Source organism: Trachemys scripta, chromosome 18, assembly GCF_013100865.1.
Source record: "Trachemys scripta elegans isolate TJP31775 chromosome 18, CAS_Tse_1.0, whole genome shotgun sequence".
NCBI lineage: Eukaryota > Metazoa > Chordata > Testudines > Emydidae > Trachemys > Trachemys scripta.
Window position 1 is genome coordinate 5,425,389 of NC_048315.1, and position 14,970 is coordinate 5,440,358.

The window sequence follows — 14,970 nt, forward strand, 5'->3', positions numbered from 1 at the left end:
TGGATTTTGGGCCTCATCGCTGGGTCACTGACAGATGCTACAGGTAGGGTTGCCAACCCTCCAGGATTGGCCTGGACTCTCCAGAAATTAAAGATTAATCTTTAATTAAAGATTATGTCCTGTGATGAAATCTCTAGGTATACAGCCAACCAAAACCGGCAACCCTAGCTATAGGTGGATATGTTGGTTGAGTGATGTACCTGGGGCTAGAATCTGAACCCAGTTGGCCTTTGTTTGGAGGCTGCTGGGATGCAGAAATGGATTACTCCTGTTGGAGATTTGAACGAGTGCTTTGAGTGGGGATTCAAACCCCAGCATGGTCCGAGCTGGGGAGACACAATTCAACCCTGTGTCAAATGTGAGGCCTTGTGGTAAAGTGGGATTCGAACCAGGACTTTGATGTTTAAATTAATTTCAAACATTCAGCTCGCCCCACAAAGACCCACTAGATGGCGCTCTCTCAACGAGCAGCGAGCCCCACTTTCCCAGCTCCCTAGCGCTGCCGGGGACCCTAATGGCCGGGCTCCGCCACTGCAGCCTCTTTCCCTGAACCTCGACGGCGGCCATCGTTGTTCAAGCCCACGTGACGCGGCGGCGACCAATCAGGGCGCGGAAGGGGGCCCGGACTCTTGTCCCTGTGGCCGCCATTAAAGAAAAAGGGGCTCGGAACTAGACGGGAGAAGAACCCCCCTCTCTCCCCCCTCCGGCCGGGACGCGACATGGGGGCGACCCGCTGACAGTAGCCGGGCGCTCAGGATGCCGCGGCCGGGCAGCCGCCGACAGAGGCACCGCTGAGAGAGGAGGCCCGCCAGCGGGGGCTTCGGGGCACCGACTGCGGCCGCCGCGTCCCTCTGTCTCCGCGCTTGGCGGCGGGGCCGGAGCGTGTGGGATTCGGCCCCCGGCTGAGGAGAACTCGGGGTTCGGCTCCTAGCTGGGGGGATCTGGGGGTTCGGCCCCCCGTCCGCGGAGGTTCCCCAGTGGAGCGGATTGGGGGTTCAGCCCGCCCTTTGGGAGGCCCCTCCCCCGAAGAGACCCTGCAGTCCCTCCCCAGCTAGGGAGATTGTGGGGTTCAGCCCCCATCACAAGAGACGGCTCCATCGGAAGATTTGCGGGGTTCGCACCGGCGGAGGGAACCCCCCCGGCCGCGGCCACTTGGTGGGGTTCGGAGAGCCACTCATCTGTGGGGATTTGGTGGGGGTCGGCTCAACTTTGGGGTAGGCCCCTGCTGACGAGAGACTTCGTGGGATTCATCCGCCTCTCTGAAAAAACTGGGGCTCACCCCCTTGAGAAGATCTGCCCCCGAAGAGACTTTGAGGGTCGCCACAGTTTCTCTCTTCCGCCCCCCCCAGCGAAGGATCTTCACGCACAACGGAGAATATTTGGGTCTCACCCTTCAGAGAAGAGGATTGTTGAGAGGGGTTATGCTCACAAGAAAACATACCTCGCTGGGCTGCTGCTGAGGGGGCGTTCGGGGTCCCCTTCTCACTCAAGACCCCCCCCCGGGCGGATTTTGGGGTACACCCCGGGAGAATTTCACCCCACCCTTGGGAATTCTTAAAATTTATCTGGCTTCTGACACCTGAAGTTTTTGTCTGATCTAATTTTTAATTTATTTGGAATATATTTTGAGAGGGAGAAGAATCTGACACCCCCGCTTTACTCTCTTCCCCTCAGACTCTTATCGACCCATGACTGCTCAGCCCCAGTCATTCCACTATTTGCCCCTCTCATCTGGCGATTAAGAAACAAGAGGAAGAGCAGGGAGGTTGCTGGATTAATTTCCCCTGTTGGATTATTTATTCCTCAACTCCCTCGTTTGGCGACTGAGATAAGAGGGAGGGGTCGTGAACCCATTTTATCTCCTGCCCCATTGGATTAATTACCCCACTTCTCCCCCCTTGTTGGATCAGCTACTGTCTTCTCTCCCCTTGGTCTTCGATTGAGTAGACAAGAGAAGCAGGGAGGATTGTGTATCTTAATCTTCCATCGTTGGATTATTGACCCTTTCCTTCTTTTCTCCCCTTGTTGTTGTCTTTACCCCAGTTTTGGCAGAAGAGGCGGAAAGGTTCTGACTCTTTTTTTGCCCACTTTTCACTGCTCCCCTCCTGTTTCCCTCCCCTCCTGTTTGTCTGTGTGTAAAATCCCTCATTTAATTGTGTTATTTGTGCGTGTGTAACCAATCTCCCCCTCCCTTCCTTCTGTGTCTCTCCCTCCCCTCTGTCTCTCTGTGTGTGTGTGTGTGTCTCTCTCTCTCTCTTTCTCTTTCTCTGTCTGTCTCTTTCTTTCTTGTCGGAGGCTGTGGGATAATGGCGTGTGGGTTGTGGCTGTGAGGATGAGTTCCTGCTTCGTGCCGAACGGGGCCAGCCTGGAGGATTGCCATTCCAACCTTTTCTGTCTGGTAAGTGTCCACCAGCTGCAGACACACTATTCACAGAGGGAAAGATTTTTTTTTTTTTTTTTTTTTTTTTTGAGGTGGGGGGTGGAAGGGGTAGTGGAAGCAAAGCAGCCATTTTTAGCATAGCTTCTGCTGGATGAGTGCTCAGAGTAGGCCTTGCCTGGAACCAGCCAGCTTTTCTATGTCCCTCTGTTTTTCTCCCCCCCCCCCTTCCACCCACATCATTGCCTGTGTAATATTGTCCTTCCCTCCTTCCCTTGTCTTTTCTGACCAATATTACCCCAACACTTTGCTTTCCCCTTCTGTTTCCTTCTCCCCAACTTTTTCTGCTTCCTATTAATCTTTTTAGCTATACCTTACCATCTCCTGCCAGGGCTAAAATAAAGATATGAGATGTAGCTCCACTACTCCCTTTTCCTCTGGCAAACTTTCTCTCTTTCCTCTCCCCTGTAGTGATGCCCCAGAAAAATCTCAACTAAATCCCCTCTTTTTCCTTGCTTTCTTTTGTCTATCATTTTTTCTCTTAAACTGGTTTTGGTGAGATATATATTTTTACAAAGGCACATGCTATTCTATACTTGTGTTGTGCACCATTTCACATCCTTATTTTTTTTACCATTAAACTGTTAATCTTCACTTTTGACAGCTCCGAAAGACAACTTGATTTGGATTGGAATATAGTGCACTTTTTTGTGGCTCTGGGGATTGCTGACCTGTTTTAATTTTCCTTTTTAATGCAAATTAATTTGGATCAGGTTGACTGGTATTTATTATTGTGGAGGCTGTTTTAAGTAAACCCTGTGTCTGGCTGTTCTTGCTGGTGTATTTTGGGGGAGGGGAATCTGGGCAGCTTGAGCATGTCTGCAGGACACCAGTATGAAGGCTGCATCAGGTCTGCAGCTCAGTATGAGCAACATCTTGTAAGTCTTTCAGAAGTACCAACTGTTGCAAATTCCTTAGCAACACTTAGTCCGAAGTCTCATCTTCCTACTGGGAGGTGGAGGCTACCTATTAGATAAAACTGTGCAATAATCTTAATTATTGTGTCAGACCTGGGGGAAGAGGAGAGATTAGAACCATGTGGGAGAAGGGGGGGATGGTGTTAGCAAGTGCAAGGACCCCCGTTGTATATGCTCATTTATAAGGCTGAATCCATTTGACACCTCCTGCCATGCATCTTGAGTCACTGTTCCATTTAAGAAGTGGTCAGGGTTTAAACCTTGGTCTCTTTTTGGTACAGTGTTGCTTTGTAAATAATAGTTCAAGAATAGAGATTATCTGTGCTAATAGGAAGATATAGAGCAAAACAAATTGTTGTGGCTAACAGGATAATAACTTCAATTTCAGACTAAAGTTAAATGCATTTTTTTGCAGAAAAATAACTTATGATTTAATTTTGGGAGTGGGAGAAGGGGAGCATATGATGGTATTGGGTACAGTGGGTGCACTTGAAAAGTTGCAACTTGACGTATTCCCTGTCTGTAAAATAAAGAATTCTGTTATTACCAGTAGATCTTTCAAAGCACTGGTAGTTAAGGGTGTTCACTGAAGTTAGATCTATTGTAGATCTATCAGTTTTCCTGAAAGCGTTGTGTAATTTAAAATGTACAGAGGGAGCATACATGCGTAAGATCAAGGTTAAGGAAAAAAGTGTTTGCCAAGATACATGATCAGTGAGGTACTGGGTGAGGTAATATCTTTTACTGGACCAACTTCTGTTGGTGAAAGAGACAAGCTACATAGAGCTCTTCTTCAGGTCTCTTCTGCATAAACCAAAACACAACTGTGCAAACATTTAAGAACAGTCAGTTTTATTGCAACTTTGCTTCTAGTATTAATACTTACAGCAATTATTTAAAGATAGAGGTTGATAGAGGTAAAGCAAGGTGCAGGTCATAGTTTAGGACAGGGGTCGGCAACCTTTCAGAAGTGGTGTGCCGAGTCTTCATTTATTCACTCTAATTTAAGAATCGCGTGCCAGTAATACATTTTAAGGTTTTTAGAAGGTCTCTTTCTATAAGTCTATAATATATAACTAAACTATTGTATGTAAAGTAAATAAAGTTTTTAAAATGTTTAAGAAGCTTCATTTAAAATTAAATTAAAATGCAGAGCCCCCTAGGTTGGTGGCCAGGACCCTGGCAGTGTGAGTGCCACTGAAAATCAGCTCGCGTGCTGCCTTCGGCATGTGTGCCATAGGTTGCTTACCCCTGGTTTAGGATATAAGCTGTCTTCTTCAGCCTCATATTTAACAGAGTACAATATATTTTAGAAATTATTTTGGTAAGTTTCGCTTAAAAGCATAGGATCATGGATTTTTCTTTTCTTTTCTCTTTTTAAAATCACAGAACTAGGGTTTATTTCTGATAGCTTTTTGCCAAGAGTCCTATTTGCAACTTCCTTCTAATGAAGGAACTAGAAATAACTTCAGGATTTAGTAAACTTTGTTTTTCCCCAAATGTCTTTCACCTAACTTTTTTTTTCTGTTCCTCTTCCACAGGCTGATTTAACTGGGATTAAATGGAAACGATACGTATGGCAGGGTCCAACATCTGCCCCAATTCTCTTTCCGGTAACGGAGGAGGATCCCATTTTGAGCAGTTTCAGTCGCTGTCTGAAAGCCGATGTACTGAGTGTTTGGCGGCGCGATCAGAGACCTGGACGCAGAGAGTTGTGGATATTTTGGTGGGGCGATGACCCCAACTTTACTGATCTTATTCATCATGACCTCTCAGGTAAAAGAGAATGGACTGAACAAAATCTAATCAATCAGTCAACAAAGGGATGCTGTCTTCCATACTTAAAAAGTTCCCACTTTATAAACACTACAATGGATAATGACATACAGTTTATTATCTATAGTGATTTGTCATACTTACAACTTCCATCACCTTGAGTTTATGGTGGTGGGTGGTGGCCTCCTAGGAAACCGAATTCCTATGATCGTGGAATCTTATCAAAACTGAACTTCTGTCTTGAGTTGTGTACTGATATAGTTGAGTGTCTCTCTGTATTTAGGGGTGGCTGTTTCTACTGAGAGAAATGGGGCTTGATATTCAAGGATCAATTTTGCCCCCCCCCCCCCTTTTTTTTTTTTTTTTTTAATCCTATGCTTTTTGAAAACTAAAGTGAGTCTCTCAAATTTGGATAGAATTTTCTCTTTAAAACAAAGAAATGCAAGACTCTGTGGTAGTGGCTTTAGGTGTGGGATGATTTAATATTATTAAAATGTTTTGGTATAAACTCATTTGTAGGTGATCAGAATTCATCTTAAATCTCCATGCCATTTTTAAGGTATGGGGGGAAAAAATTAGGGAACCAGATGGAGTTGTCTCTGGAAGTATAAACATGGCCAAAATTTTCAAAATAAAGGTGCCTAAATAAGGCACCTCAGGGAGCAGGGAATCCTGAGAATCTTGTGCATTAAGACTCTCTTTGTTTTCTTTCAGAAGTGCTGAGTGTCTGTTAAAGTAGGTTACTGTCACCATTAAAGGTGATGATGGCTTACACTTCTGAAAGTCAGACCATTCTTCTTTGGGTGTCTGAATTTAGATTTTGGTGCCTAACTTTAGGTATCTTATTTTGAAAATTTTGGTTTAGAAAACAAAATCACACATACCATTTTTTAATATAATCTTGTTGACAGATGACTGCTTTCTGTTTTGTGTTTTGCTTGGAGAGCTAATTTTTAAAGCACTACGTTTGTATACAGTCTCCCCAGTAGGCTTACGGATACTTATTTTTATACAATAATATTAAGAAGTCATATTGTTGTATACTTATACTTTAGAATAATGAAAAGCATTCATATTGCAGAATTGTAAAATGAAGTTTAGTTTTGGTATGTAATGCTTTTGATGAAAATGGAAGTCTGAGTACTTGTTCTTTTCAGGGAAACGTTTTCTGTTGGATGAATAAATGGTACTTGAGAGAACTAGAATACATTAATAGTCTCTATGTAATTGTGGACATACCAAAAAGCAAATATGAAGCTGAAATGTCACTGAGCAATCTGATTTGAAACAGTCTTGTAATCTGTAGGATTTCCATATGTACAGCAAGTTTATAAGGAATTTCATGTTTTATGCAACAAATATATTCTGTACTGGAAAAGACTCAAGTACTAAAATTACAGATGTTTCTGATATTGTATTTGAGTTAGCAGGAATGGCAATACTGCTGCTACTACTAACAACCCTGGAAATGGAAACTTCTCTTATGGAGTAGTCAGCTACAGCTTCTGTAGTTTGCCCTATGAATGTCCTCTGTCCAGACCTGCAGGGATCATCTTTTGTAGGGTGAGATGTAACTTAGATTCCATGCTGTTTTTGCCTGGGGCTACTCCTGAGTAAAGACCAACACTTGTGTAGAAGTTTCAGTGTAAGTTTTGGTATGCTGTTGTCTGTTATGGCATAGGGTGAGACAAGAATATTAGATTTTTTTTTTAATAGATAATGAGCATGAAGTTAAACCACAGGTTCACATAGGACTGAGCCCAAGTTTCTAAACTTGTTTGCTGTATTTAGTGTGATACATTTTATTTGGTCAGTATCTAGCTTTTTTTGCCGCCCCCCCCCAAAATCACTTAAAGTAGTAATCAGGAGAAACCTGGTAAAAGATACCATCAGCCTCTGGGGGGATATCTTGTAGCTGAATTCTCTGAGCTAATGTCTGCTCACAGATTGTCTTTGGGACTTCAGAGTAGATGGGCCGGCATATGTCTTCCTGGAAGTGAACTTCTGAGTTGTCTTATCTAGAATTAGTGAGGCGCTCATACAGATTGGTTGTTTGCTCAATCTGATCTTTTTGGGTCTGTTTTGGATATTTAATTTGTTTGGGTTGGGGATGTTTGATCATTGATGTCTGCATTTCAGTACAGGTTCTATTCCATACCAGTTTCAGCACAAGAGATTTTTGGTTTCCACACAGATTCTGAGGCGAACAGCTCATGACTTTTTGATCTTCCTGGTGGTTAAATGTGCCTGATCTCTCATTCCAATAAGGAAGTTAGCCTCCAAAAGCCATTATCAGCTGTTACAAGGTTCTAGTCAGCTTGGATCCTTATAACCAGAAGCAGTTACGTAGGTGATCTATAGGAAATGAAGCAGCTAGGTTGGGGAGGAGGTAGCTGGGAAGTTGCCTGAACCCTGTCCTTTTTCTATGCAAAAACTTGTGTGTGTGTGTGTGTTATAACTGAGCCCAAACAATATTGCTTGGCTTCATCCATAGACATAGTAATGAATTATTGGTTAGCAGACAGTTTTTATTAATCCATTCTGCTCCATCCTTGTTACACTGCTCCTGGAAAAGATAAATTGTTTCCAGGCTGTGGCCTGCTATCTGTTTGGTGAAAACAGAGTGTGGCTATAATGAATTAATAGGCATTATCAATGCTATTGCTTAGCAAACTGAGGGTGTTAACCATCCTTAAGGAGAGATGGGGAACACCATTATGTTTAAGAAACATCCTCCTACTGCTAGAGAGTATGCCACTTATTGCTGAGTAACAATCCTCTTTTAGGGAAAGTGATTTGAAAAGACAGCAGTTATTCAGTTCCAGTCCTGCTTGGATAGCAGTAACAGTCTAGATTCTGGCCTCCCTTTGGAGTTGAAACTGCTTGTTAAGGGGCCATAAATCATTGGGCATGTGAGATTTCTTGGCAGCTTTTGATTTGCCATGAGTTGTAGCTTAACATTGCTTGTGTTTTGGAAGTGCTCTTGGTGATGAACAACTTGCTGAAGGATGCCATGTGTCATATCCCTCAAGGATCTTTCTTATAACCTACAGGGTCTCCTGGCAAGATAATGTCTAAACATAGTAGAGTATCAGTGGTTTTTTTTATATGACATGCAATTGTATGTCTCTTGCCCTGTGGAAGTTCATTCTCTGCGCTGGCAGAATGTTTGAATGATTTTGCCAGCTGGCTGTATCTGAACTCTTCATTGAGCCTTGGGTATAAGTCTTGTTGCTGATAGAGGTTGTTGATGTGAGGGGCTCTACTTCTTGTTTCCCCAATTTATGAGGGGATTTATTCAGAGGTAGTTACTCTCGTTAAGAATTTTAGAAAAGGTGTGACTGAAAGACATGAAGAGTGCTATTTATCAAATGTTCTAGGAAAACTACTTAATCTGCTGTACCTGTGGCAATTTTGCAATGGTATCGTCTTGTAGCAACAGTGAGGCATGATCATAGTAAATCCCTCCTTGCAAGGCTTAAAGTAGAACGTCTCCACTACATAAGCTTGTTCAGAATGCTGCAGCACAGTATCTCACTGGCTTGAGCAACCATAGTTGTATTACACCTTTTCTGTGCTCTTCAAAGTGTCTGACTATATAAAATATGGGGGTTGAAGTCGGTAAGGTTGGGTTTTAAATGTTATATAGGTCCAGATTGTGTTCAAGACCTAATTCTGAGGCAATAGTTGTACTTTGACTTTCACCCACATTTTAAGGATTCCATCATTGTGTCTTTGGCCAGCAAGTTATACCTTTATTGTGGTGAGCTGTATAATGTGGAACTCTTTTTTCCCCTCCCTCTCTCTGTTCATCTCTTTTTAACTTCTAAAAATATCCTTTTAATTTGCGTGTGCTTCACTACTTTTGGCCCTATATTTACTAACTTCATCTTTTTTTGTACTAGACTCCTTGTTTGTTTGTACAGCTCCCAGCATGCTTTGATGGGGGAGTAATTTATAAATTAATGTTAGTCTTGGCTCTGCATTAGACTTACAGGAAGGTGCAAGCTATAAGAAGGAAAAGTAATGGTTGATATCTTAAAGTTTTCAGAAGTCTATACAGGCATGCATATTTGTTTGTCCTTTATGTTAAAAATGACAAGCAGTCTTGAGCTATTTTGGATTCCAAATGGCAGCAGATATTTCTGTATATTAGGCAGGGAAGTGCATAGTGCAGAGATTCTCAAACTTTTTCATAATGGGGACAGTGTTGTAACAGTATGTCCCATGGATCCTTTCCTCTCCACTTCCAAATCATGTGGACCTGTTAAGTACTAAGGTATCTTTAGCTTCTAATACAGAAACCAGTGTAAAAACCAACAACATGTGACCAACCACTGTTCTACAGGCTCCTAGCAAGTGGTCCACTAAACAGTTTGAGAATCACTTCACTAATGGTTTACTCACTTTGTTGGCAGTGCTTGATTTTTGACGTATACTCTTGTGTTTGATAAATGTCACACTACAAAACTTTGCACCAGGTGTCAATATAGTGAGCCTAAGTGTCTGTATGTTACAGTAGGTAGCAATAAATCTTTCTCATCCTCTGCCTGCTTCTAGATCTTTTGCCCATTAAAGTTCACTGTACAATATGTTCTTAGTCATTTTGGTATCCTCCATGTGGAGGCATGTCCATTCCAGCAAAACTCTGCTAATAAGCATTGCTCAGTGCTGTTTGTGCATTCTCTTTACAGAACATATTTATTTGTGTTTTGTATCTTTGTACTTGATATACATAATAGCTTGAAGGTGCTGTTTGATATAAATCTTTCCAGTTCTTTGCTGTGCCGGCGATAACATGTCTATGTTTCACATCTGTGGAGTAAGGTGAAAATTGCTACTGCATTGCAAACGTGGACTTTCGGCTCAGGTGGTGATATACTTGTTCCAGATTGAATATCCTATGCAGAATGTGCCTTTAGAAATTCAGGGAAAAATTCCTTGATCGTTGAGGATGGTGTTTGTCAAAACTCCTCCAGTGTAAGTGAAATCCATCTGTATGCATAATTATTCTCCAAATTTAATGTGGTTAAATGTCCCAGTTTATATTTTACACTTGCTTGCAGTTTTCTCTTCATTGTGGCATATGTGTGTTCTGCACAGTGTCAAAACACAATGTTGCCATGTCTGGCTTGACAAGCTAAACTTGATCTTCATGAAAAAGTTACAAAGAACTGAAGCAATCTTAAAATCCCTATAAGCAAGCACAATATATACTCCAGAAGTGTAAATATTCTGCTTTTATTTTCCTCTGGGAGGATGGGTAGGGAAGGTAAAACATTGATGTATACACTATTTTGCAAAGACTTAACACTTCTAAAGAAAAGTCTAGTTTGTGTCTTGTTGCAAATATAGTGACAGTAGATATGGTATGATATAGTTTAGTAGAATATGTGATCTTGGACTGTAGCTCATATCTGAACTGGTTCTCAGTCAAGGAAACTGTCCAAAAAGTGTGGATGCCCAGAGGCTGTTCTGTGGAACACAAATACTTTTTTCCTAGAAATAGGATTAAAGTGTGTTGTTAAATGCATTTTTTTTAAATGGGTCTGCTGCATTTGGGCATAATTAGAACTTGTTCTTACATGTGAAACATCTACTCTGTGTAATACATAGTAATTACCATTTTCATAATAAGTGAATGATGTACCGTAATTTTTTCTTTCCCTATTAATATTTTACTTAAAAAAAAAATACACAAACACAACCCCCCACAAACAGAAACTACGTATAATACATAATAATAGTCTTGTGTTAACCATTTGCTACCTTAACTATAGTTGAAACATTTGATTATATGTAATATGAACATTTAAAATATAAATCAATTTGTATTACATAGTTAATCCAATTAGTTTCAAATCTTATTCTGCCTTATTTCATATACAGAGAGATTGAAAAAAAATTATTAGAATAAGATAAAGAACAGAAGTGACCTTTAGAGGAGGGGAAAAAGAGAAGAGGACAGAAAGAAGTGGGGCAGACAAGAGGTTATTGCCACTTTTTTGAATAGTAGTAGAATCTTGAACTCTTTGTCACTCAAGTTAACTAGATGATTATTACTTTTTAAAATCCAATAATGGTCAGTATCTTCCAAAATTTAGTCCTTTAATGTAAATTAAGCTTTGATTTAATTTTAGAATACTTTTTTCTTCTTTAATTGTAACACTTGGCTTAAGGCTTTATTGTATATTGATACAGTATGAAATTGTAGTAAGCGTATCAGCTGACAGCCCCTCCTATCCCCTCCACCACCAAAGTTGAGTTTTCAGTATGGTGTGTGGTTTGATTTAAGGCAAAACTTTGATTTATACAGGCTATATTTATGACTGGGCTATTAAATGAGAGCTCTTAAAACAGTGGTGGGCAACCTGCGGCCCGTCAGGGTAATCTGCTGGCGGGCCACGAGACAGTGTTTACACTGACCATCCACAGAACCGTGGCCACTGGGAGCTGCGGGCGGCCGTGCCTGCGGACAATCAGTATAAACACTGCTGCCCGCAGCTCCCAGTGGCCGCGGTTCTGCGGATGGTCAACGTAAACACTGTCTCGTGGCCCGCCAGTGGATTACCCTGACGGGCCGCAGGTTGCCCACCACTGTCTTAAAGGAAGTTTGTTTTTTGGGGGAGCATGTGGAGAGGGAAGGTGAGCAATAGGCTTTTTAAAGCCTATGCGTAAAACCTGATACAAGAAAGTAAATGCAAGAAAATTTACACGCTGAGAAGTGATTTGATTTTCATATAATTAAAGTGATGTTAAAATGGTCGTTCAAAGTGCGGCGTGAATTTGTTTGTGATATGCGTAGTTTGCTGTTGCTTAAAACACTTTGAGTTCTCTCTCAATACGTGTTAAAAGTTTAGTGAATGTTGAATATAATTTAAAAAATATCTTCCTGATTTATTTATCCTCTTCGTAGCTGGGGTCGCAACAACTATGGCTATTGGTGTTGTTTCTGAGCCCTGGTTTGCATTACAAACTTATGTCTGTATAATTACGGATTTTCTACACCCCTGAGCAATGCACTTATACCGACCAAACTCCTAGTGTAGACAGCGCTGTGTCAACGGGAGGGCTTCTATCAACGTAGCCACCGCCTCTTGGTGTGGTGGAGTATCTATGCCAACAAGAGAAGCTCTCCAGTTAGCATAGGTAGCATCTTCACTAAGTGCTACAGCAGCACAGTGAGTGTAGACAAGTCCTGACATACTGGAGGAAATAAAGCTCTTGGATTTTGATGGGTTCTTGGAAATGTATACTTTTAACATGTTGAATATTTCAGTCTCATGTTACTGGTTTTGAAAGTTTCAAACCTGTTTTGTATTACTCTAAGTATACATTAAGCAAAGGATGGTTTACAGTAAAAGGATGCTGACAGTAACAGTTTGGCCAGAAATCTAGATTTTTTTTTTTTTTTTTGGTAGCAAATAATGTTTTACAGAATCTGAGTCAGAAACACTTCATGACAGCTTTCTTCAAAACTTGCTACAAGTTTTTGCATTAATCAAACCATACTTCTACACTCTGCAGCAATATGCTGATTCTAGAGTACCCAAAAGAAAAATGGACTGTAAACAAAAATGAAACTGACTTTCATTGGGTGGGGTCTAGACCGAGGAAAAAGAGAGTCAATAACAAATCCAATGAAAGCAAACTAGACTTTTAAAATGGTTTCAGTTCAGTTTCTGGTGGTGGAACTTGAGTAAGTAGTTTACTTAAATATGAACTATTTTGTCCTGGCCATTACTTTCAGTAACACTTCTCTCCATTTTATAATATATTTTAATTTCACTTAAGACTTTAGATTTTTTTTTTTTTTTTTTTAATTTAAAATGAATATGTTCAGAGTGGGGCAAAGTTAAATGCAACACTGTTGGGAATGAAGTATTATTAATGCAGGGATGGGGAAATGAAAGCAAAATGAAAGTTAATCTTGTTTCGTGGATTATGGCATACACCATTGTTGGGAGAGGGAGGAGAAAGGCTAGAGGACTGGTAAAAGTGATAAGGTGTGTGTTAACCTCAGGGTTGCCAGAAAACATCCAGTTAGGTCAGTAGCTATTTGAAGGCTTACCATCTGAAGACTTTTCAATGGATTATGTTAAGTGATGGTCTCAGTCCAGGTCCCAGTAGACAGGTGCTTATATTATCCTCACCACCACATTATTAGGGCCCTACCAAATTCATGGCTATGAAAAACGTGTCATGGACCGTGAAATCTGGACTTTTGTGTGCTTTTACCCTATGCTATACTGATCTTATGGGGGAGACCAGAGTTTCTCAAATTGGGGGTCCTGATCCAAAAGGGAGTTGTAGGGGGGTCACAAGGTTATTTTTTGGGGGGGTTGTGATATTGCCACCCTTACTTCTGAGTGGCAGCTATTGACTGGGTGCCCAGCTCTGAAGGCAGCGCCTGCCAGCTCCAGCGCAGAAGTAAGGGTGGCAGTGCCATACCATGCCTCCCTTACTTCTGTACTGCTGCCTTCAGAGCTTGGCGGCCACAGAGTGGCGGCTGCTGACTGAGGGCTCAGCTCTACAGGCAGCAGCACAGAAGTAAGGGTGGCAGTACCATACCACGCCATCTTTCTGTGCTGCTGCTGGCAGTGGCTCTGCCTTCAGAGCTAGACTCCTGGCCAGCAGCTGCCCCTCTCCAGCTGCCCAGCTCTGAAGGCAGCGCCGCTGCTACCTGCAGCAGCACAGAAGTAAGGGCAGCTGTACCACAACCCCCTCGCCACCTCCCACAATTCCTTTTTGGGTCAGGACTCCTACAGTTACAAGACCCTGAAATTTCAGATTTAAATAGCTGAAATCATGAAATTTTAAAATTTTTTAAAAATCCTATGACACTGAAATTGACCAAAATGGACATGAATTTGGTAGGGCCCTACACATTATGTATGCTACATAATTATTCTGGAACATTATACTGCCACTGCTTGTGCTGTTTATCTATTTTTATAGCACACTGAGTACCTGTATTGCAACAGTATAGTTCGGGGTGGCCAAACTGTGGTTCGCGAGCCACATGCGGCTCTTTTACCATTAAAGGGTGGCTCATGGAGCTCCCCCAGGCCACTTCCCCCATTCTCCACCTACAGGGCTGGGGGGGAGGGGGAAGCTCAGGACCTCTGTCTTGCTGCGGGGTGGTGCAGCAGGGGCTTCTGCCCAGTGGTGAGCTGGGGTCTCAGGGCTTCATCCCTATGGGGCTCACCTGCCAGGGCTCAGCACTTCAGCAGGACTGAAGCCCCGAGTCCCATCAGGCACTTCCTGTGGGCTGAAGCCCTGAGCCCCGGCGACTCTCAAACTTCTGAAGATTGTCATATGCAGCTTGGAGGGCCATTAAATTTGGCCACCCCTGATATGGTTCTTGATGCTGTACTTGATTGTGTACACACACAGCACTTCAGATGAGTGTTGTCAGTAGGATTAAAGGGACATCAAGGCTTCTTTTAAAAACACTCCCTCCTCTCTCCGTTTTTGTTTTTTGTTTTGTTTGTTTTGTTCACCCTTAAATTTAAATTACTAGTAACGTGTAAGATTATACTAACTGAAATCGATGGGAGGACAAAAATTTTCTCTCCCCCTTCCCCCACAGTTGGCTTACTTTGTGCATTTCATGTGATTGACTGTGTACAGTCAGTTTCACTCTTTCCTTGTTACTTGGCTTCCCCTGTTGCTGTGAGACACAGAGCAACCTGGAAGAGAAACTTAAACCAATGTAAAAAAGGTTGCCAGGGAGACTTGGGCTGGTGGTGTGCTTAAAACTGTTCTTTTGTTTTTGTTTTTTGGAAACTTGAGTTCAAGTTGTTTGTTTTTTCACATGGACTTCAAGCACATTTGTAA

General features: G+C 42.1%; 1 protein-coding gene across 1 annotated transcript in view; it reads left to right on the plus strand.

Annotated features, from left to right (window-relative positions):
- The first annotated feature begins 622 nt into the window (after positions 1 to 622).
- MED13 (mediator complex subunit 13) overlaps positions 623 to 14,970 on the plus strand; it is a 75,268-nt gene continuing 60,920 nt past the window's right edge. Inside the window, exons 1-2 of the mRNA XM_034752202.1 lie at positions 623 to 2,398; positions 4,896 to 5,130. Coding sequence (XP_034608093.1) covers positions 2,333 to 2,398; positions 4,896 to 5,130 — 301 coding nt within the window. The 5' untranslated portion in view covers positions 623 to 2,332. The remainder of the gene's footprint in view (positions 2,399 to 4,895; positions 5,131 to 14,970) is intronic.